The 22,985-nt window shown below is 56.9% G+C and overlaps 1 protein-coding gene and 1 long non-coding RNA gene across 3 annotated transcripts in view; one reads left to right on the top strand and one right to left on the bottom strand.

The window, feature by feature from the left end:
- The window catches only part of LOC130709168 (uncharacterized), a 41,385-nt gene extending 32,034 nt beyond the window's left edge, over nt 1-9,351 (top strand). Inside the window, exons 4-5 of the long non-coding RNA XR_009009637.1 lie at nt 4,152-4,821; nt 6,760-9,351. This is a non-coding gene — a long non-coding RNA (uncharacterized LOC130709168). The remainder of the gene's footprint in view (nt 1-4,151; nt 4,822-6,759) is intronic.
- Nucleotides 685-22,985, bottom strand: KRT80 (keratin 80). Of its 2 annotated transcripts, none has more exons than XM_057555847.1 (9): nt 22,686-22,985; nt 16,895-17,103; nt 12,275-12,335; nt 11,901-11,996; nt 4,732-4,896; nt 4,173-4,298; nt 3,323-3,543; nt 2,770-2,825; nt 685-2,638 (listed from the first exon to the last, which is right to left on the bottom strand). In XM_057555847.1, the coding sequence occupies exons 1-9, from the start codon at nt 22,983-22,985 to the stop codon at nt 2,514-2,516; spliced, it is 1,359 nt and encodes a 452-aa protein (XP_057411830.1). In that variant the 3' UTR covers nt 685-2,513. The 2 variants fall into 2 exon arrangements, with proteins under 2 accessions (XP_057411830.1, XP_057411831.1); XM_057555848.1 differs by having other exon boundaries at nt 2,519-2,673.

Genomic DNA, 22,985 nt, shown 5'->3' with positions numbered 1-22,985 from the left:
CCAGGACACGGAGGCTTCAAAGGCCCTTCTTCACCCCCAAGATTCCTGTCCTTGAGACATCTCTTCTTCCTGTTCTGATCCCTGGGTTCCCTGAACAAGCCCCTCTCCCCTGCCTTCCTCACGTGGAGAGGAAGTTCAGATGGCTACCCTGAGCAGATAGCTCCTCTCTTGACCTGATAGTGAGCTGCTCGAGGTGGCGGGGTGGGGAATGCTCGTAGGTGTCTTGTTTGTTGATCCTTGTTTGTTGATCTAGAATTTGATTGGGCAGGATTAGGCCTGTACCTATCAGAAATATTCTGGGCTGTGCCAACCAGCACAGTCGGACAGAAGAGCTTGAGGGGGAACCGCCACCACATAGGGAATCCCCCGTGTCTGGGCTTGCTGAGGCGGCCACGTGGTGCCTGGGCATATCGGGAGGCGCTGGGAACATAGGTCGCACCGGTACAGCCTCCTTGTAGGATGGTGGGGCAGGAGAACTTTTTGTGTCCAAGTTGCATTGGTTTGAAGGTATAACTAGGTCCCTGGACTCCTTTCCCCATAACTGGAGAATTTCCAAAGTCCTGTGGTCAACCTGATTGACCAGTGACTGACCAATCCTGAGAGGGGAGATAAAAACAGACACACAGCTTTATCCATGGACAAATCTCAGCACTTTATTCATCCCTTGGCGGGGAGAAGGGGGCATTGCCCCAAGATAGTCAGCCAGTCGGGTGGGGCGGCTGGAGTATGTGTTGTCTCTCCAGATAGTATAATACATAGCACTGATTATGCAGAAACAGGAAGGGAAGCAATAAGTTAAAAGACACATAAGTTATGAGAAAATAATATATATACTTTTTATATCTTGTATCCCCACTGAGGATTTGCTCCCTTGGAAACCAATAAATAGGCGGAGAAAAAGCAGCAATCGGCACCCTTTTGGGACTTGAGGGATGAGCATATGTCTGAGTTCCCCCAAGCCTGAGAGTCAGCAGTGCTTCAGTGCCTCCCACAGGCCCAGAGGACCCTGAGGCCTAGGAGGGGGCCAGAGCCTTGGGCCACCCTCTCCTGGAAAACAAGATGAATGAATCAAAACTGGGGCTAGAAGAGGAGGTGAGGCAAGGGGCAGGTAGGGAAGGAGAGAAGGTGGCTTATGGGGTGGCAGGCTGGAGCTGCCAGGATCCCCCTGCAAGGCCCCGAAGGTGAGAGCCAAGAGGAGGAAAGAGGAGCATTCCTCCCAGCCCCAAATCTTCTTGTTGCATCGCTGCAGAATTTCTCTTTGGTTGTTATTGGGGCCCTCCCGCCTGACCTCAAGGGCTCAGCAGCTCCCAGACCCGAGTGGACAGTGCCTTCTTCATGACCCACCTACCCTCCCACCCCGGCGGCAGGGGGGGAGGGCATGGAGAGTGGAGGGGCGGAGGGGGAAGAAGGCAAGGAGCTCTAACCCACAGGTGTGGGTGCAGAGGAGGGGAGGGCCAGGCTGCTTGGCCCCATGGAGAGAACAGAGATGCCCAGGAGTGGGATTCATGGGAAATGGGCCTGGGGTTTCATGGCAGGGGTGGGGCTAGGGTTCTTAAGGGCCTCGTGCACCCAAGCCAGGTTTCAGGCTGGGAAACACCTGGGTGGGAGGCAGAGAGCTCAGATCCCAGGCAAGGTGGTGAACCCCAGGATGGCAGGGAGGAGAAAGGAGGGTCCAGTTCTCCTGCCTGATCTCCGCTTGCCATCCGGCCTCCCCGCTTCCCACTTCCCTGCCAGGGAGTTCGTCATGGCAAGAATAGCTTCTAGAAAAGGTGCTTGGGAGCTGGCTGGGCAGCCTGTCCACGTCTGACTGTGACCTGCTGGGAGGGACCCACAGGAGGAGCGAAGGGGCACAGGTGTCTGCGCTGATCTCAGAGTTCCGGGCTCAGGTCCCAAACACCCAGGGAGCCTCCTCCCCTCACTTCCTAATACTGTCAGGTCTCCGGGGAGCCCAGGTGATGCAGGAAAGCCAGGGGTCCTCAGCACCCAGCCTCCCCAGGAACTCCAGATACAGAGGGTGCCCAGGCAGTCCCATCAGCCCCTGGTCTGTGGCTGGCCAGGGCTGGGGGAGCAAGGGCACTGCCTCGGTTCAGAGGCAGAGGCAAGGCAAGACTTGAGATGTGAGCTTAGGGCAAGGGTTGGGCAAAGGGTCAAAGGGACCTTGGTCAGAGCCCTCTGTCGGGGGAGGAGACTCAGAGGAGTGAAGAGGTGCAGGCAAAACTGACCCCCGATTCCAGTTTACCCAGTCAGGAAAACCTCTGGCCAGAGGTTGGAAGGGTAGGACTGTGAGATATTGTTATGGAGCCCAGTGACTTTGAATAGCTGGTGACAGTCCTGTCGGATCCCTGGCAACCCACAGAAAAGCAGTCACTGTTTCCAACCCTCCTCTTCTTAGTTCAGGGTCAGGTTTGTCTTCCTTCCCAGCCTAGAGGCTCCAAGCTGCTTTCTTGAGTGTAGCTTATGTTCCTCCTGCTACAGGGGAATGACGTGGGGCTCCTGGGGTCTGGACAGCGGCCTTACTGTGAGACCTCTGACTCCTGCGAGAGGAACTCTTCTGAGGTTTCGGTGATTTTGATCACGGGGTGTTCTCTGTTTTTCTTTTTCCGGGAGGGGGATCTCGAGAGGCCATACTTGGAGGCAGCTACAGAGAACAAAAGGGGTGGGGCAGGGTACGGGCTGGAGGTTTGGGAGCCGTTTAATATGATGACTTTAGGGCCATGATCCCCCCACTGTCCACCTCCCACCATGGGTTCTTGGGGCAAGTGAGCTCACCAGTTCTAGATCTGGACTGCATACAGCTGATCACAGTGGCTGAGGGCAAGTCCATCCTGGGGGAGGAGGAAATGGTGGGATGTGAAGGGAGCCTGTGGCTTAAGCTCCCCTGGGACTGGGGGCATGGGGACTGGCATGTGGAGGGCAATTCTTGGCTGTCACTCCCAGCTCTGGGCTGCCCTTTTGTGTGACCCTGGCTAGCCAGCTTGTCCTCTCTGGGCTCTGTCCCCTTTCCCCTGCATGAATGGCTGTCATTTACTGAGCACTAATTTGTGACAGGCATTTGCATGCAGGATCGTATTAATCCTCCGCACCACAGGCGAGCCACGCTTATGATCGGTCCATTTTCCAGATGGGAAAGCTGAGAATTTAATGAACTGGACCGAGGTACCAGTTTGTTTAAGTGGCTGAGCCAGGACATGAATCCAGGCCTGCCAGGCTCATAGAATCATGCCGGGGGCGGGCAGGGGTGTGGAGAGGGCTGGCTTCCCGTGGGGCTGGTCCTCCAGTCCTCCCCGCCTTCCAGCCCCACCCCGCTGGCCCAGCTCCTCACCGGCTCTCCTCGCCCTCCACCAGCTTGCCGTAGGTGGCAATCTCGATGTCTAGGACCAGCTTGGTATTCATCAGCTCCTGGTAATCGCACAGCTGCCGCGCCATGTCCTTCTTGGCCTGCTGCAGGGCGGCCTCCAGCTGGGCCAGCTTAGCCTTGGCATCCTGGAAGGCCAGCTCACCCTGGTTCTCGGCTGCCTTGATGTTCTCCTTCAGTTTCAGGCACTGCAGCCAGGAGGACAGAGGGAAGGGGTCAGTGAGCAAGGTGGGAGAGAGAGACCGGGCCAGGGCCAGGAGCCCACCTCTGTCCTTGGTGGGGGTGTGCATGGGGAGGGAGGACTCAGCACGGCATTCCTGAGCGTGGTAGTGGGTCGCCTTGCAGCAGGAGGGCATTCAGTTAGACCTAAGGAGACACTTCCCCAAGGCCACCAAAGGGGGAAGTACAACAGGCCCCCAGAGGAGCCTGTCTCAACTGTCCTTAAAGGATGGCACTTCTCTGGCTGGAAGCTGGGGCTTAGGCCTCCCCTCCCTTCTCTCCGTGTAGTTGGTGGGAGGCCTGGAGGGAGGCGGTGGGCTCTGGGTGTATGTGGCGGGGCCCTTCAGCGTTCCAACAGCCCCGGCCAGTTTACAGAGCACTTCTACCTGCAAGGCTCATGTGATCTGCAGAGCCATCTTAGGAGGACAGATGAGGAAACCGCGGCCCAGGGATGCTAAGTGACTTGCCCAGGGTCACTCAGCCAGGGCTTGCTTCGACTCAGCATGTGCGAGTGTGTGTGCGTGTGTGAGAATGGGCGAGAGTGTGTGTCCCACGCTCCTCCCTGCTCCACCCCCAGGTGGGTACTTCAGACGCTCACGTGGCTCTTGATGGAGAGGATCTGGGATCGCAGCTTCTGGATGCGCGCGCTGAGGTCATTGATCTTGCTGCGGCTTCTCTGGAGGCTGTTCCCAGACTCGGCCGAGCAGGCAGCCCGCTCTTCCAGCTGGAGGCCGTGGAGGAGGCGGCAGTGAGGGGCCACTCACTGTGTCCCCCCAGCACCCTGGCCCCTTGCCCCTTCTTCTTCCTCACCCCGGCGCCACCTCCTCCTCTGGGGGCCACCACTCCCGGCCAGCCTCCCCCTCCTCCCCCCACCACGTCCGTCCGTCTCTGGATGGCCTCTCCTGGCTGCCCTAGACTGAGCCCCACGGGCCGTGCCCACACCTGGCCTGGCGTTGCCAGGGGCCAAGGCACAGCGCCGGGCTCTCACATTCTCCTTCCTGCCTGTGAACTCACTGCTGTGGGCTCCGTCCCCCCTGTGTTTCCCCATTCCCCTCTCCCAGGGTCTCAGCACGCAGAGCTGCAGGCGGCCTCAGCCATCGCTGCTGCAGCCCGTTCTGCCCGGCTGCATTTCCCCAGCCTGCTCGTGAGCTCCGAACCTGGCTCCGGGAGTACGCCTTGGCCTCTTCCAGGCTGCGAGCCACGACGGCGCCGTACTGGGCCATCACCTTCTCCACGATGCCGCTCAGGTCAGTGTGGCAGCGGCTGCCCATGCCCACGGTCACCGACACATCCTTCACTTGGGCTGCCAGGTCCTTCAGCTCCTGGCCGGGCACAGACTTGGGGGCTCAGGGCTGGTAGGGGGGCACCAGACCCTCAGCCAGACATAGTCCCCACTGTGCCTTCATCCCCCGGGCCGAGGGGAGGGCGGGCTCCTCCCTGCCTCCCCGGAGAGATGATCAGAGGATAGATGCCTCCCTGCCCCGCCTCCCCAGCGTGGACTCTTGGGAAGCAGCTCTTGGCCCCCGCTCACCCACCTGTTGGTCTTCCTCTCTGAGAGGGCAGGGAGGGACTCTTGGCTCCAGGGGCCCACCCTACAAGCCTTATTCCTCTTCAGTTTCCCCCTGTCTACACTGTTGTCCACTCCCAGGGCGGACCACCTTTCTCCTCTCCTGGCAGGGGAGGAAAGGGCCCAGGACCTCTGGGCCTGAGGGAATTCTACCATTGGGCAGCTGACCTCCACTACCCCTACCCTCCCAGGACGGGAGCTCCCCAAGGGCCTGGATGAGCCATTTTCACCTCCAGGCCTCCATGTCTGGCAGGGGAATGTCTCTGTTGAATGCATGTTGGGATGGAAGCCCATGAATGATGAGGGCAGGAGTGGACCAGAGGCTGACAATCGTGCATCCCCACTCCCCTGCCAGCGGCCAAGGCAGAGGTGACTTCAGGGTCAACCTGGGGACTCAGTGCCCCTCCCCGTCTAGCTGAGGGGCTTGCCCGACCACAGCAGGATTTAGCCTCAATATCTTCTCTTCTCTCTGTCCTTTGGGATCCTTCTTTTCCCCTCTTCTCTGTCCTCTTCTCTGCCCAGAAAATGCTAGCCTATGTCCTCAGAGACCCCGGAAGCGGTAAAACCTCCCATTTCCCTGGGGGCTCATGATAGACCAGGCTGTGTGTGTGCTAAGGGCTTTCCAGGCATCCTCACATTTCCTCCTCATCAGGTTGGCACGATTGTTAGCCCCAGATTACAGAGAGGAAGGAAACTACAGCACACAGAGTTGATGGAAACAGCTGTGAGTGCAGGGCTGGACTCCAGAGCCTTTGCTGCTCCTGCTAAGCTCACATAGCGGGGTGGACACAGGAGCTGAAGCCCCAGATCTGCTTTCTGTCATGCCCCGCAGCTTGACAGCTTTCTGGCCTGAAGGTTCAGGGGTGTTTAGAAAGGCAGGTGGGGACAGGTGTCTTTGTAGGGGCTGCAAGGTGTCACCTCCAGGGCCCTGGGCTGCTTTCCCTGGAGGTGCTGATCAACAACCTGGGCCTGGGTGGGGCCCGTGTGGAAAGGAGTGAGTGGGTATAAGCAGAGTGTCCGTGGCCAGCATCTTACAGACAGAGTGAGGCAGGTGGCCGGAGAGCCTCGGAGAGGCAGGGAGGGTGGCGGGGCACCCTGGGAGGGGGGGGCGGGGCTCAGCCAGGGGAGGGAGGGGGTGGGACAGGGTCGGCATAGTTACTTCTGCTGGTGTTCACAATCCATCCTTGACACTTACTTCAATCATCAAAATTTGGTCAGTGTTCTCATTTTTATGGCATATATATATAAATATATATATATATATATATATATATATATATATATATATATATATATATATATATAATTTAAAAAAAAAGTTTGTGTTTGATTCAGGATCCAAACAAAGTCCATACACTGTCATTGGTCCATATGTCTCTAAGTCTCTCTTATTTTGTAGATACCATCTCCATCTCTCTCTGTCTCGGTTTATTGTTTTTCTTTTTCGTATTGAAAACACCGAGTTGCTTGCCCATAGTCTGAATTTTACCGATTGCCCTGCGTGTTGGTGTTTAACGTGCTCCTGTGGCCCCTGCATTTCCTGAAAAGTGGCAGTTGGATCAGGAGACCTGCTCAGATCCAGGTTTTGTTTTTGGCTCATGACCGCATTCTGATCTAGGTTCCTGACTTTGGGCCCCCTCCTGACCCTCATCTGTCTTTATGGTCAGCGAGGCTGTGGCTGAAGCTCTGGCGTCTGGACCTGTGGATGCCGCTACTCCTGACCTGCAGCTTGTATCCCTGTGGCTGTGGACCGTGGGGTCGGGCGGCTGCGAGGCCTGCAGAGGAAGGCCGCCCCTCCCCTGTCTGCTCGCTGCCCGACCCTGCCCACTAGCACCTCTGGTGGTCAGGATCGCCTCCTGGAAAAGGCTGCTTGGGCAGTGGCAGCACCCTGTCTCCACCCTGGAGCCAGCGGGACTCTGAGCTCAGTGGCCAGCCGCCCTTTAGGGGGTTTCCTGATGGAGAGTTTTGGCTGATCTTCAGATGAACTTAACAGAGATCTCGGAGCGGGGCAGCAGGAGGCCCCAACCCATGCCAGAATAAGGTTGACGGTGCCTACGGATTCATGCCCCACCTCTGCTGCCTCGGGTCATTTTTGGAGACTGACATCTCCCAAATGGAACGGACATGCCGGCCGGAGCTTGGCTGTGAACAGTTTCAGAGATGTAGCTTGGGGCTTCCTCAGTCACCATGTTGTGTAAGTTGGTGGACTTGGGGTGTTTCAGACAAAGCTCTCCAGGGACACTTCCAGCCCAGGCCTAGGGTAGCGTTTGTTGTGGACCAGGAAAAGGCTAGGGCGCTGTCAGAACACAGGGCACCACTGGGGCAAAAGGATGGGAGAAACATAGTGGATGGGGCAGCCTCAGATCCTTTCTGGAAAGAGGCAGCGTAAGCATGAGCATGGTAAACAGCAGCAGGAAGTGGAGGGTTTAGAACATCTGCAGACATGCCGGCCCCTGCCGGGCTGCAGAGGGCATAACAATACTGACTTGTGTGGTGTGGAAGTGCCACCATGGGATGTGCACCTCCAAGTTGGCAAGAGTTAAGCTGAGGTACAGTTTAGAGCTTCTCTTAGGAGCCAGAGTCTGAGGAGGCTGCCACGTGTATGACCGCTCTTGTTGTGGTCCCCCAGGTCAGGGAAGATGGTGACTCTGAGGGGGTACCAGTACTGCTTGGTAAAATGCAGTGTTTAATGGCACTGGGGGACTTCCCTGGCGGTCCAGTGGTTAAGACTCCGCGCTTCCACTGCAGGGGGCACGGTTTCGATCCCTGGTTGGGGAACTAAGATCCTGCATGCCGCGTGATGCGGCCAAAAGAAAAGGGAACTGAGCTCTGAGTACCACCACATCTTATTACCTGGGCAACCCTGACCAAGTCTGTAAACTTAGCCGAGCCTCAGTTTTCTCATTTGAAAAATGTGTATAATTATGGAACTGAACACAGCTAACATTTAACAAATACCATGTGCCAGGCACTGTTCTAAGTGTTTTAGGATATATTAGCAAAATAAATCCTCACAACAGGCCGGTGAGCTAGGTGCTATTGTTCTCCCCATTTTACAAATGGGGAAATTGAGGCATAGAGAAATAAAGGAACCTGCTCAAGTTCACATAATCACGGAGCCAGGATTCAAATCGAAGCTGCTCTAAAGTCCATGCTTTCTTAATCATTATCCCTACTTTATAGGGTTATTGGGAAGATTACATCTGGAAAGCACTCAGCCTGGTGCCTGGAATGTAGTAGGTGCTCAATAAGCAACAGCTAAGGAAACTATTGTTGTGATTGGTAACGGTGATGGAGCCGGGAGGAAGTGTCCAGGGCCTGGAGCAGCCTCCCGAGGCACCACGAAGGCAGGTGCCAAAGCAGCTTAGTCATGCCAGGTCCTTTTTGCAGGCATCAGAATCCTAGGTGTGCCTGGCTGCAGGGGGTTGTCAGTGGATTCCGTAGCTAATCTCCCTGGAACCAGAGTGTATGGGTGGGGCACGTGGCGTTCTGGCTGGATGCAGCCAGGCCCCAGTGCACTTGGGAGCTGGGCTGTACCCTGGAAGCTGAGGGGGAATGGGGGCCCCAGGGTCCTCTCACAGCCTCTATTCCTGCAGGTGAGGGGTAAGGGGGTTGCCTGGGAGGCTGCAGTGTGTAGATGAGGCCCTGAGCAGCTGATGGCCATTGGCTTCTGGGAAAGGCCTTTCACAACTTACCCTGGGTGTGTGTGTGTGTGGTGTGTGTGTGTTTTGGGGAGAGGGGAGGGCTCTTTCCTGGGACCCTGGGGTGGGCCTACATAGCCGTGCTCTTCTGGTGTCTGCTCCAAAGTTGAAACCAGAGAGTCTGGCCTCACCTGGAGCTACTCACATCCCGCCCTGTTTTCCTTCTACCTGAGGTGGCCACGGCTGGCACCTTCCTGTGCTTGGACCTGCTCTGTCTGATGTGGTAGCCACTAGTTCTATGTGGTCACGAAACGTGGCCAGTCAAAACTGAGATGAGCTGGAGGTGTAAAATACCAGATTTAGAAGATTTAGAATGGGAAAAAGTATGTGAAATAGCCCATTCATTTTTTATATGGATTACATGTTGAATAATCATATTTTGGATATATTGGGCTAAATAGAATACATTAAAAATATTTTTTTCTGTTTCTTTGCTTTTTAAAACAATGCGGCTACTAGAAAACTTACGACTACCTATGTGGCTTGCATAATATTTCTACTAGGCAGTGCCAGCTTAGAGACCCACTGGTGTGGGGAATCTTTTTAGCAGTGGGTCAGCCGTTGCCTTCTCAGCCTACAGAGGTGTGTGGAGAGAAACTCAAACCTCACGGCCCGATATCAACTTGCCACCTTGCTGCCTCCCAAAGCAATAATAACTGCTGTTATTATATATATTATATATAATACGTAATAATAAAAAATATATTATTTCATATATATTAAAAATATATTAAATATATTATGTTATAATATAATATATAATATGATAGTATTTATAATATAACATAAGTAATACTAAATGCACTCCTGCGTTCACTGTGGCCCTTTCTCCACTGCAGTCCTCCAGCAGCACAAGCCATACCTTTACCCCGCCTGTAGCACCCACGCTGGTCCCTACCAAGGGCTGCCCATCATGCTTAGAATAAGGCCCACAGCCCATCCTGGGCCCCAGACCCTGCATGAGCTGGCCCTTGCCCGCTCTGCCTTCACCACAGCTGCTGCTTTCTCTCCCTCCCAGGATCAAATCATTCCTGCCTCAGGCGCTTCACACAGCTCTTCCTTTGGCGGAAGCCTCCTCAAATCTCTGCTGAGCTGGATCTTCCTCGTTTGGGCCTTCACACGCTTGGGCCTCCTCTGAGACACACCCCCGTCAACACTCGGGTTCAGGGGCGGAAGCTTCCCTGCCCTCTTGCAGTAAGGCATCACCCTGTTTCTTTGCATACCAGCAACTTTTCACCCTCCAAAATGATCTTGTCCAGATAGGTGCTTATTAGCCTGTCGCCTCTTAGCTAAGTTGTGCCCTCCTGAGAGCAGGGAACTTGCCCGCCTGGCTCACTGCTGTGATATCAGTGCCTGGCATCTAGCAGGCATGCCATAAACATTTGTTTAGTGAATGAACGGATTTATCCCGTCACAGCCCGACGAGCCTGCTACTATCACTCTCCCCATTTTAGAGATGAGGAAATTGAGGCACAGAGGGGAGAAATAACTTGCTCTGAGTCACAGAAATGGTAAAAAAAAAAAGTAGAGTCAGGATTGGGGCCCAAGGGCTGCCGAGTCCGAATGGAGTTCACAGTCTGGCTATTGGGGCGGGGGCCCAGAAGTTTGGCGGGTGTGCCTCTAGCAATGCTCAGATAGATGGCTGGCTATGCCTGACCTTCCTCAGCTACGTCTCTACCCTTGTAGGGCCTCCACCTAGCCCTGGGCTCGCGGAGGTGTGGGCGAGCAGGACAGACCAGAGGCTGAAACGTTGGTCCTGCTGACGTCTGCCGGGGCGGCAGCAGGCCTGGTGAGTGTGGGCAGCGGAAACCCTCACCCGCTCCCCACGCCACTCGGTGGGCATTGGAGCCGTCTGCCTGCGAGGGCTGCCTCCCTGCTGTTGGCGAGGGTTGGGGTGTCCTCTCGGTTCTGCCACCTCCCATGGCTGCAGGCAGGTCTCAGGCCCACGGAAGCCCCTCTGGGGGCTGAGCCGCCGGAGAGTACTGAGGCCCACGTGCAGCCACGAGGCCCAGTCTCCGTCTCCACAGGGCGAGGCCCTGAAGCCATGGTCAGCAGCCCTAGGGCCATTTGAGCAGACCTTTCTGATTGCGGTGGTGACTTTGACCCCTGCTCTGCCCTGGGCTGCATTGCCATAGCTTGGCACCAGCGGTTTGCAGCACACAGGCCGCTGCGCCCGGTCATCCCCAACTAGGGTCCTGCCTGCTTGTAGATGAACTGAAGCATCGCCCCATCAGCCTCCTCACCCCTGAGACGGGGGATGCAGAGAGGAGCACACACGTCCCAAAGAATGCCCGGGAGGCAGAGTGGCGCCGAGGGGCGGAGTCCAGTGGCAGGGCTCATCTGCTGGCGGCACTGGCAGTGGGACAGGCCTTGCTGGGCCGCTGTCCCCCCAGGCTCAGCTGAGGACAAATGAGAACGTGTCTGGAGGCTCCTCTGTCTACATTTACTGGGTCTTTTTTTTTGGCTGCACCACGCAGCATGTGGGATCTTAGTTCCCCAGGGATCGAACCCATGCCCCTTGCAGTGGAAGTGCAGAGTCTTAACCACTGGACTGCCAGGGAAGTCCCTACTGCGTCATTTTTGTCTGGGAACCAGAGAATCTGACTATAGGTCTTTCCTGCCTGACCCCAAAGTGGAGGAGGGTGCAGTGAAGACCTATCAGAGCTAGAACTGTGGGTGTCTGCAATTTAGGCTACGGGGATGAGAGAGAGGTTAGTTCAATTAGAAAGGTTGTTCAAGGCCTCCTGGTTCCCTGCTCTGAGGCCACCTCCTGACCCTTGATGTACCTGGTCCCCTGCATGCCCTCAGCACTCCAGCACACATGAAGGCAGGGGTCTCCCTGAGAGAGGCTTTGTGGGAACCTGCCACACTCCATGAAATGAGTGACGAGGGGACATGTTGGATTATTGACAGCGGCATGCAAGGGGTTTAGGAAATTGTTACTTCTGTGGCTGGCAACAGTGAGTGCCTGCTGAAGTTTCCACGACCCACTGGACACCTTTGCCTCCCCTGCATCCCTTACCCACGCCTCAGCGGGACCCTGGCCCCATCTTCTCACCTGCTCGTAGATGCTTTTCATCATTACCGCAAAGCTCTTCAGGCCTTTTAACTTGGTCTCTAGTTGTGTCTGTCGAAGACGCTCTGCATTCAGGTCCTGGGGGTGGGAGCAGCAGTGAATGATGGGAGAGGGAATGGAGGGGTCCCAGGGCAGGGGTGGGGTAGGGGGGACTTTGCTTCCTGGGTGAGATGGGGGTGATTCCCAGAGGGGACGTGGCTCAGAGCCTGGCAGAAGGAGCAGGGTGGGGACAGGTTCCTGTCTCTCTGCCTGTGGTCCTGGGACTCAGCCTCTGGAGGCTTTGCTTGGGGATCCTGAGCAAAAGAGGGCAGAGTGTCCATGAGGAAGGAGCCCCCGGGGCAGGCTGGGGAGGCTACCTTCTTCAGCTGCACAGCGGTGAACTCCATGTCCGTGCGCTTGGAGACCTCGTCCTCATACCTGGGAGGTGGGGAGGGAGGGAAGGGGGAGGCAGGGAGAGACGGAGAGAGAGAGGGGCTGCTCAGCTGGATGTGGTGGGACTTGGTGAGGGTTTGTTTAACCCTCCTTGGGTGGGGCTCAGGGCCTCTGTAGTTCCATTTGGTGCCTTGTGCCAGTTAGGAAAACGTGGTCCCTTTCTTCAGGTGGATGCAGCCCCTCTCCTCCACGATACCCTAGTGTTGGCTCTGGGGAAGCAGGCATCCCGCTCTCCAGGCTCTCTCCTTCCTGATGATCAGCCATTCCTCTCCCAGTGGCATCTGCCCCTTTCCTGGCTCTGCTTCACATTCACCTCCTCCAGGAAGCCTCTCCTGATTGTGCAGCCCTTTCACTCTGATGTTTTGTTCCCTCATCTTTTTCCCATCTCCTCCCCAGAGAGTCTCAGTTTCAAACAAGCTGTGCCTTTGGTTGAGTCTGCTCTGAGCATCTTGCTCACACGTTATCCTCTCCTAACTCTACCTGCCCCTGCAGCCCCACCCTTATCCCCACTGCTTTGCTAGACAGTAGGACACCATGCCATCTTCCCCGCAGCGGGAGGACGGGAAGGGCATGGACTTTGCAGTCAGATGGGTTCCCCGGTGTGTTTGGGGGCAGGTAACTCCACCCCCTCGCTTGTCTATCCGGGTGTGGACGTGTGCCTGTGCATGGGTGCATGCGTGTGTGCCTGGGGGCTGAAGTCCACCAGCGTTCCACAAAGGTGGGTTCCCTCTCTCCTCAGATGTGCCTCTTCCTTGCTCGAGTCCACCTCGTATTCAGAACAAGGACACTGTTGGATGGGGAGACGGGCTCCTTGGATCCTTGACCTTACTTTCTTGACCCCTGGGGTTGGTGTCGGCCAGCTGCATGCTTTCCACCTGCAGCCCTGCCTGCCCCAGCAGATGTGGGGATTCTGTGGCTTCCTGTTTTCTCCCCTCCTCTCCAGGGAATGCCTGAATCACTGGCAGCTCTAATTACAGCCACCCGCCTGCCCCGGTCCCTGACCTCACAGATGGGGCAGCGTCACCCATCGCCCATGTCAACTAGCTGGACCTGCCATCCCCTAGGCCTTCTTTTCCCCCAGCCTCCCTGAGGGACTCAGAGGAGTAGGCCCCAGGGGGTGAGAGCCCATGGGGCACTTGGGTCTCTGGAACTCAGTGTGCTGAGGGCCTGCGCTCTCCCCGGTCACTGCCTCGGCTTCCGAGAGTTTGGAGGGACTCTGAGAGTACGGGTCATGGGGGCAGGGTGGTGGGGAGGGCCAGGGAGACTGGTCTGCAATCTGGGGCCTGCCAGGGCAAACAAAATGCCCAAGAAGTTTTACTTGCACCCCCTCCCGTGACCCTCAGAACTCCCAGCCAGGGATGTCCTGTTGGTCCCATTTCACAGATGAGGAAATGGAGACACAGAGAGGGGCTTGGAGGCTCGTGTAGTGTGCTGGTTAAGCGTGGGGCTCCAGAGCCAGACTATTTGGGTTCAATTCCTGGCTGTCTTGTTAACTAGCTGTGTGATCTTGGATAGGCTACTTCTGTGTGCCTTTGTCATGATAATGTTGATGTCGCGAGTATTAAATAAGTTAATACATTAAGTGTTTACAACGCTACGTGGCATCCACTAAAGCTACTGCTATTATTATTACCCAAGCTCCCTCCTCTCCAACACCAGGCCCCGGCCCTCAGCCCCTCTGTCTCAGCATTTCCAGAAAGAAACCACGGGAATCCTCATTGCAGGCGAGGGAGGGGGCAGTTCTCTGCACATCGTTCACAAATCTGACTTGAAGAGGCTTCCCTCTGGAATCTGGGGGTCTCCTGAGTTGGGGACAGGGGTGTGGGGAGCCCCAAGCCGAGCAGCTCCCATTGACTGGCCCTCCCCACGCGCACCCTGTGTCCAGCCTCTCCCCATCCCCCCCTTCTCTGGATAGCAGAGCTCTGCCCGCCTGGGTGCAGGACCTTGGGGAGAACTGTCCAGTGGGGAGCCCTCCTAGGTGCCAAACCTCCTTTTTACCCCTCACTGCCCTTCCCAGCCTCTGTGCAGCCTTCCAGCCCCCTTCTCATTGACTCCACTGCATTTCAATTCCCGTTCACCCCCTCAAACAGATGCTCTTGTGCAGCAGACAGCTTACACAATCGTACGCGACATTCCTGAGTCACTTGCTGTGTGGCCTTGGGCAAGTTGCTTCCCCTTGCTGGGCCTCTGCTTCATCCTTAGTAAATAGAGGGGTTAGCTAGCTGATCCTTGGGGTCCCTGCTACATCAAAGCTTTTGGAAGTCTCCATTCCTCTAGAGGCTTACGTGATGCCATGTCCCCCCATTCACCACCAATCCCCTGCCAGTCTGTCAGCCACTGGCTCCCCAAACCATTCTTAGCCCTTTTCAGCTCGTCACACCCATACCTCCCCCCCCCCCGCCCCAAGACTTGTTTATTTCTAGGAGTGAAGCTGATCTCATCGGCCTTGTAGAGTCAAGGCACACCCCTCCCTGTCAGGGCTTGGCCTGGCGTCTCCTGGCTCCTGGGGGCCCCAGGCTTTGCACAGCCAGGCTTCAGCTTCTATGGCTCTGGCCCGCAGACCCAGAAACCCTCCAGCCTTACCTCCCCCAACTCAGGAGTGTTCCCTACCCAGAGAGGTGAAGAGAGGCCCTGAGCCTAAATAGTAAAATCAGGCAGCAGATGCAAACCAGGCAGCAGGCCAAATGAGGGGGGCTGAACCAGATTAAGACAACAAGTAGTGTTTGTACAGAACTTCCAGTTACAAAGTGCCTCTGTGGATGTGATCTGGCTGCTCTCACGGGAGCAGCTTCACCCGGGAGCTTGTGAGGTTAGGGATGGAACTCAGTATGCGTGGCTATGTGACTGAGAACAAGCCCCCGCCCTCTCTGGGCCTCTGTTTCCTTCCCCATAAAAGGAGGATCCAAGTTGCCATCCAGCTCTGCCATTCTCTTCTCCTTTGAGGGCCAAAGACCTGCTAGGTATCAGTGAAATGAATCGTGGGCTCTGGTGCACCAATATGATTTGCCTCGTCCCCGTCAGAATGGGCAATCAGATTCCCTGTGTGTTTCCCTAGGACCTGGGAGGGCAGGGCTCGGGGGAGAGGTGGCCCCCAGGTCAGAAAGGGGCCCAGCCTCGAGGACCAGCCCAGGCCAGGGCTGCAGATCATGGCAGTTGGCTGGGAAGTTCCAGCCAGATGCATAGATAAGGAAACTGAGGTCCCCAGAGAGGGGAGAGCTCCCTGTGTGACCCTCCCCTCTGAATGTGGTCTGAGCAGGGGAGGCCATGCGGAGAGGCGGTGGGCAAAAGCTGAGCCAGGTCCCTGCACTCCTGACGGGCTGCCTCCACCCTCTGACTCTGGAGGCTTTGGGCCTCGCCTCAGATCATTGGCCTGGGGTCTGGCCCAAGCCCTGCCGGAGGAGGGTGTGGGTTCAACCGCACCCTGTCCTCTCCTCACCCTGCAAGGGTGTCCTCCTCTCACTCCTTGCAAGGAAACCGGCCTCTCTGCTCTGCCCAGCCTCCTTGTCCTTGAAGCCGTGGCCATTGTCTGGTCAGAAAGGGTCACCTCTCCTCTGAGCTACCAGAGTAACTGGTCTGCCTTTCTAGACTGGCTGATTCAGCTCAGCAAGCCCGAGTCAAGGACCGCTGTGTGCTGGGCACTCAGCCTTTCAGGGGTCAGAAGAGTGGCCGTTTATCAGCCCCAGGCACCACGCTGAACTCTCGGCTTCCTCCTCACACCAGCCCTGGCTTGGCATCAGCCATCACTGTTCCCACTCCACACGGGAGGAGACTGGGGTTCACCTGTGAGGCAACTTGCCCGAGGTCACAGAGCTAATGAGGGGTGTGGGCAGGGAGTAACCCCCTTCCACAGGACATAGTCATGCTCAATCCTGGGCCCTTAACCACTGGGCTGTACTGCTTGCCAGCTGCTTGTCCCCCTGTCTGTGTGTCCCATTAAGTTATAAAAGCATCCTGCAGGCTGGGGCTGTTTTCCTCATCTCTCTCTAGACCCCAAGTCCACCACTGAGGTCAGGCACACATTACCTCTAGGGGATTGTTTCCTTGTGCAAGCAAACCCCATCATTTCTGCTCCCTGCCTGCACCCACCCCCTTCTCTTGCCAGTCCAAGAGAGATCAAAATCCCAAGCTACATTCAAAGCAGGAGCCCATCTGTTGCTCTAGCTGGTGACACAACTTCCCGTTGCCAGAGGGTCATGTGGCCGAGAGCCAGTGTGTTTATGGGCACAAGAGGAGGGTATGGGGATGCCAGCTGTGACAGTGCCCAGGGGCCAGCAAGCACAGGGCCTGGCTGTCAGCCAGCATGAGACTGGCTTCGTCGTAAGGGTCACTATTTGGGGGGTAACTGTAGCTTCACTGTCATATCCTCCCAATATTTAGAGTACCGCTAGCACATTGCAGGTCTTCAATAAGTAAGTGAGGACTAAAGAATTGTTTTTTAAAGAAGTTTCCTCTTTTTCTGGCCTGGGCTCCCAGACCTTGCCCCTGAGGGCAGCTTGATCCCCAGCCTCAGTCCCGGCCCACATCCCCCATAGGGCGCCCCCTACCTGATCTGAAACTTCTGCACCATCGCAAGCTCCTGCAGCAGTTTGGCCTCGAGCTGGGCCCCCTCCTGGTTCACTTTGCGCAGTTCCTCCTGCAGTCGGTCCTGGTACTCCTCATAGAGGTGTCCAAGGTCACAGGCTGCCGAGTCCCGGCTCCGCAGGAAGTGCCAGTGGGTCTCCAGCAGCTGGTTGCGCTGCTCCAGGGCTTGCACCTGGGAGAGAGGAAGGGCTGTCGTGAGAGGGCCAGGTGCGGCCCAGCCAGCTCACCCCCCTTCCGGGGGCCTCCATGGGAAGGGGCAGCGCATCTGCTCGGAGCACACCCACCCGGGGCCCTCACTCAGAGCCTTCAGGTGGCATCTCCAGTTACCGATTTTTCAAACGCAGATGGTGAGATAAGGATGGAATCCGAGAATGCCAGGGAGGTGGAGACAATTAGCCAAGGTTTCCTACGGGAGGGGCAGGGCCAAGGAGATGAGGGAAGGGGGACTAAGCTGTGAACGTGCCCACATGTGACAGGCTCTCCAGGCCTGCCTGGGACTTGGGTGGGAGACCCCAGGGAACGTGAGGTGTCAGAAGCTGGACGTCTTTAACGCATTAAATCCCCAAACAACCCGACGGGGTAGGTATTATTTTCAGCTGCACTTTACAGACAACGAAACAGGGTATAGGGACGTGAAATAACTTGCCCAAGGTCACACAGTTAGCAAGCGGCAGGGCCAGGTGTGGAATCCAGGCAGTTTGGGCTTAGAATGTTTGAACCGCTGCAGCATAGGCCTCCGGTCGGCTGCAAGGTCTCTGCAGGCCCTGGGACCCAGCTGCCCTTGCTGGGCGGGCTTCTGCCTCTAGTTAGGGCTGGTCTTGCCTTGAGGACAAAGACTGGGAGGGCTCTGGGCCCAGGGCTCCTTTCAAGCTCTGCGTCCTTCACACTCTCCTGCTCAGACTTCTACAGGGGCTCGTACAGCTCCCACCCCAGCCACTGGCCGATCGGCAGGGTCCCTCCTGAGTTCTCTGCTTCCCTCCACCCAGTTCAGCCCAGCGCAGCCTGGGGGCTCCTCCTGCCTCTTCCCCACCCCGCCTGTCCTCTCCAGGCCCAGCCTTTCTCGGGCACTCACTCTCCTTCCCACCATCCCAGCCCCTCCCCCATGTGCTCCCAGCCGCCTCCCCTCTTCCCTCCAGTATTCGGCCCTCCTCGGTTTATCTGCTCCTCGTTTGTCCTGATCTACCACGTTCCCTATCAGACTGAGAGCCAACTGTTTGCCTCTTGGGGTCCCTAGGCTGTCAGAGCCCGGGACGCGGGTAAGCCAGCGAGGCAAGACAGGTGGCTGGGGCTAGGCTCCTGGACAGTGCAGGCTGTTGTTGTCGTGAGGATGTTGTGACAACGAGCCTGGTGAGGTTCCCTATGACCACAGGCAAGTAGCTGGACCTCCTCCCGTCCACGGCTGGCATCAGCTCCCAGAATCACATGCTGAAAGAGCCAGAACCACAGCCAGGAGCCTTTTGGATCAGCTGATCTATACCCTTCACATACAGAGGAGGAGATAGGGACCCAGGGCAGTCAGGACATTTGTCCAGGGTGACACAGCAACTCGGTGGCCAAGCTTCACAGACAGGCCCGTCTGATGGCAGCTGCCTGCTCTGGACGTTCGTGGTCCTGTTCCTCCTGAATTTGGGTGCCAGGTGGGCTCGCCTCTCTCTCTGTCCTACCCACATTCCCGGGTTTCCCTGAGATACTCTGATGCTCTGGGGAAGGTCCCTTTGACCCTTGCAGCAGACAACACCAGCGGGAACACTGGACAATGGCATTTGTGGGCTGTCATTCCCCTTAACTCCCACTGGTACCGGCAAATTCTGCTTGAAGCTGACTTTAAGCCTACAGTTTGCCGTCATCGCAATCAAACAGGTTCAGTAGGGATGCGGTCAAGAGAGTTTCTGTCCTACTCGTGTGTGTGAGGGATTGCTGGGTGGGGGTGAGGGCAGGTTTCTGCTCACTCCACCTTCCCTGTGTTTTGACAAGTAAGAGCCCCATGTTTATACTGGGGGTGGGGTGAGAGGAGAGATGTGAGACTCCTTCCTCCACCCATAAGCAACCAAAAAACCCTTTAGACCAGGAAGTCCTTCCCTTAGTCTAACCTCGATCCCCTATGCTTTAGTACCTGCCTGCTGGGAGATGGTGTGCATTTGGCCAGCCAGTTCAAGGGCACTTTTGCCTCTGGGGGATCCAAGGAAGCCCCCTCCCCCTGCTGCCCTTGGGGGAGTTGCTTGTCTCAGTGGGTGGTGATGGAAACTCATCCCCTACCCAGAACCTTCCCTGCAGAAGGGCTCCTCCCTCTCAGAACAAAGGCCTAGGGCGGGCAGGAAATCCTGGCACCCTGTGAGGTGCCGGGTTAACTGCTTCCAACTTGTCAAGGCTGCCGAGCACTCCCCTCTCATTCCCCTTCCTCCCTGTCCTGGCTGACCCCTGCCCTTAGATCGTAGGTGGCAGCTCTAGGAGGAGCCTCAGAGAGCAAGCCTCTGATCTACCTGCTTCCCATTTTACAGATGAAGAAACTGAGACTCAGAAGCACAGAACTCACTGTGACCCAACTCCAGGGTCCTGGGGCGCCCCACTGAAAAGCAGGCCCACACGAGGGTGGGGAGAGATGTGCTTTTTGTGGAGGGAGCTGAGCAGCCTGGGCTGGGCTGGGGCCCCCTCTGAGGAGGGGGGCTGACCACCTGGGAGGCTTCACGTCCCCAGCCCATGGCCCACAGTCCAGGCAGGTGAGCGTTCGGAGCGATGCCTCTGGCACTTGCAGGTCTTATTCCTCAGGTGGAGGTGGTGTCACATCCTCTGCCTTCAGCCAGAACTTGGCTTTGCCTAAGGAGCCTCAGGGTCTCTTCGTCAGGAAGGGCTGGTTTGTGCCTTCCCGCGTGCAGGTGCCGGGTGGCTCTGGTGACTTCCAGAGGCCACACAGACCAAGGGAAGACACTGTGCCCAACTCTCTGTCCCCAGGCATTTTACCACCCCTCTGGGATTCCCTCTCTATAGCCCCCTTGGGCGCCGCTGGTAGTCCTTCCTCTTGTCCCACCTCCATCCCCTCTGGTGTCTGCATGTGAATGCGAGAGGGCCCAGCCGGCCGGCCTCTGCTGGCTGTTGGCATTGCCCCCTCCCTTCCTCCCTCGGCCTCCTCTCCTGCTGCTGCTTCTCCTCATCCCCCTCCTTCACGGCTGCAGCTGTACCAGTCCCTCCACTGGCATGAGCTCAGGGCTACCCTCAGAGCAGGAGCAGAGCAGGCAGGTGGCGTCTGAAGCACAGAGAGGGTAAGTGCCTTGCCCAAGGAAACACAGCCTGCAAGTGGAAGAATTAGCTTTGCTCCAGGGCCCCTCGGTGGACTCCTGGGGGTCTCCCCGCCAACCCTCTCCCTCTTCCTCCTCCTCCCCAGTGCTCTCTGATTTCTCTCGGTGCCTCAGAGGGCCCAGAAGGGGATGCAGAGCTGGAGGGTGGCCCTGCCTATCTCTTCACTTTGCCTAGAGCCCACCTCTCCACTGGTGATGGCATCTCACCCCCCGGCTCATGCATCTCTTTCCAGCCCCATGCTGCACCCCTACCCACGAAGCTCCTCCACCCCTCCCTCCATCAGGGCCCTTCCCTCCCTCTTCCCAGGCTCCCTTCTGCCTGGAAGGGACTAAATGGGTTCAAGAGTTCCCTGGGCTGGGCCCAGTTATGGTATTTTTAATATAACAAACAGAATGCACCTGGTACCTGGTAAGGACTTTATAAATGCTTTTCAAAAATGATCCCGTTTGACAAGCCCATTACACCGACGTGTACTGAGGCACAGAGAGGTTAAATAATTTGCCTGAGATTACACAGCCGGTCAGAGGTGAAGCCAAGATTCAAACCCAGCAACGCGACTCCAGGTTTCACATTCTTAACCTCTGCTTGCTTCCACTTGGGCCCTCACGGTCTTTACAAGGAGGGATTTGAGCTAATAACAGACCTTCTCCATAGAGTTGGTGGATCAGCTGAGACTCCTTGGGCAGAGCCCCAGCGATCAGCTTCCCCAAGGGGCTGGCACCCCGGCTGCCTGCGTCCCACCCTGAAGAGCACCATCCTCAAGGCCAAGGCTTGAATTGCGGGTTGGGAAGCTCCAGTTTTTCTGAAGATCTCAGAGGGCATCGCCCTGGCCCTGGGAACAGAACCCAGACCCCTCGGGCCCCTCCCTGTGCCTACACACCCCTTCTGTCCCCATGGCGGAGAGGCACAGGGTGATATCAGCCCTGGCGTTCAGGGAGAAAGCCACCCATCCGCGCTGAATTACATAGCTCATGAAACATTCCTTTTAAGGGATTAAGCTGTATTTGGAGAGGAGGTGGCTCTGCAGGGACCTGCCTTCCCAGGGCAGCGGGCGCTTCTCCTAGGATGGTTGTCCTCCAGTTGTCACTTCCCCTACACACCCCTACCCCAGGCACCCCAGGTGTGGGCGCAGGAATGCTGGTCTGGACACATGAATGCGGGAGAGGGGGCCGGGGAGAAATGACTCCCACCTCAGAGGCTACTGGCTTCATGTCTCACAGACCTGAGTTCAAGTCCAGACCGTACCCTTGCTGGTTGTGTGACCGTGGGCAAGGCACTTCACCCCTGGGTTGCTCCGTCTCCCCATCTACACAGTCGGGGAACTAGCCACTGTGGAGTGCTGGGTGGTGTGGGCAGAGCACAAGCCGGTGCTCCAGATGTTACTTTCTTCCCTCTTCCCCTCTCTGTGAGTGCCCACCTGGTGGAAGTACAGAGGGACACAGAGGCTGGGAGAGCAAGGGGAAGAGAAGGACCCAGCCAGGGGCAGAAGGATGCGGGGGTGGGGACAAGAAAGTTGAGTTTTCCTTATCTGTAAAATGGGCATGAAAATGACTTCTTTCCTAAGGTTGAGGGAAACCGAGATAAATATGTAAAGTACCCAGCACAGTTCCTGGCACATGGTAAGCTGTTAAAGATCAGTAGCTGTTACTATCCGACTATTATTCTCGGGCAGGGCGGGAGGGAGCAGAGCTGCGAGGGCTGGTTAGGGGCGGTTCTTGGAGGAGGTGAATGAGGAGAGGGTTTGGGAGGTGGACAGGACTTCCTTGGAGCCCTTGAAGCCCTTGCCCTGGGCCGGAGATGGACACCAGTGCCCAGACCAGCGTGCTGGCCATGGCAGTGGGGTCCAGGAAGTGGGGTGCCAGGGACTCAATCCCTCTACTCAGGTGGGTGCAGGGAGGACTGGCTCGACACCTGTTTCTGACTCGAAGCATCCATCCCTCGCATTCCTATCTCCTGACGAGCCAGGGCTGCATCCCCATTCTGCAGCCTCCTTCTGGCCGCCCCACACGCCCCACCCCCCCAGCCCTTGCCGGTGTTTCTGACCCTGGAAAGCTGAACAGAGCCAGCAGCGTGGACAGGAAGGTGGGCCCTGTCCATCTACCTTGGAGTCAGACTGCAACCCGTGGCCCCATCAGCCATTCCTACGAGGGGGCATCCTCTTGGTCATACTCAGAGCCCCTCCCTAGTCCACGCCTGGGAGGGAGGGTGACCCCAGGCCATGCAGCACATTATTATCCTGACACCCCTCAGAGGCCATTCTGGGGGCCCTTTCTCCCCCATGTCAGGATGGCGCAGGGACTTCCCTCCCCATCTCTCCGCTCAGAGCTAGCCTGCGGAGTTAGCAGTGCCGGCTTCCCATTGGCTGGGGGCAGGCGTGAGACGTGATGCTTGGGAAATACAGAGCTCAGCCACCTGCCCAGGGCTTAGTTTTGAGAGAGCCCCTCCACACCTTTTGCTCACCTTGCCAATCAGGGAGGCAAATTTATCATTGAGGACCTTCATTTCCTCCTTCTTCTGGCTCTTCTGCTGCTGGATGGCTGGGTCCACCTTGAGGTCCAGAGGTACCAGCAGGCTGGGGTTCACGGTCACCTTGGGGATGGTGCTAGCTGTCAGGCAGCCTGTGAGGCTGCCGGAGCTGAAGCCCGGCTCGGGGGCCCTGTAATTGCTCCATCCGGAGGTCCCAGGCCAGGGACTGCTCGCCTGGGTCACCTCACAGCTGTTGAGGTTGCCGAAGCTGACGATGCAGCAGCGGCAGGCCAT

The sequence above is a fragment of the Balaenoptera acutorostrata genome, chromosome 11 (genome assembly GCF_949987535.1).
Source record: "Balaenoptera acutorostrata chromosome 11, mBalAcu1.1, whole genome shotgun sequence".
NCBI classification, from domain to species: Eukaryota; Metazoa; Chordata; class Mammalia; order Artiodactyla; family Balaenopteridae; genus Balaenoptera; species Balaenoptera acutorostrata.
Note: the sequence above shows the minus strand (reverse complement) of the source record. Positions and strands in the feature narration are given on the sequence as shown.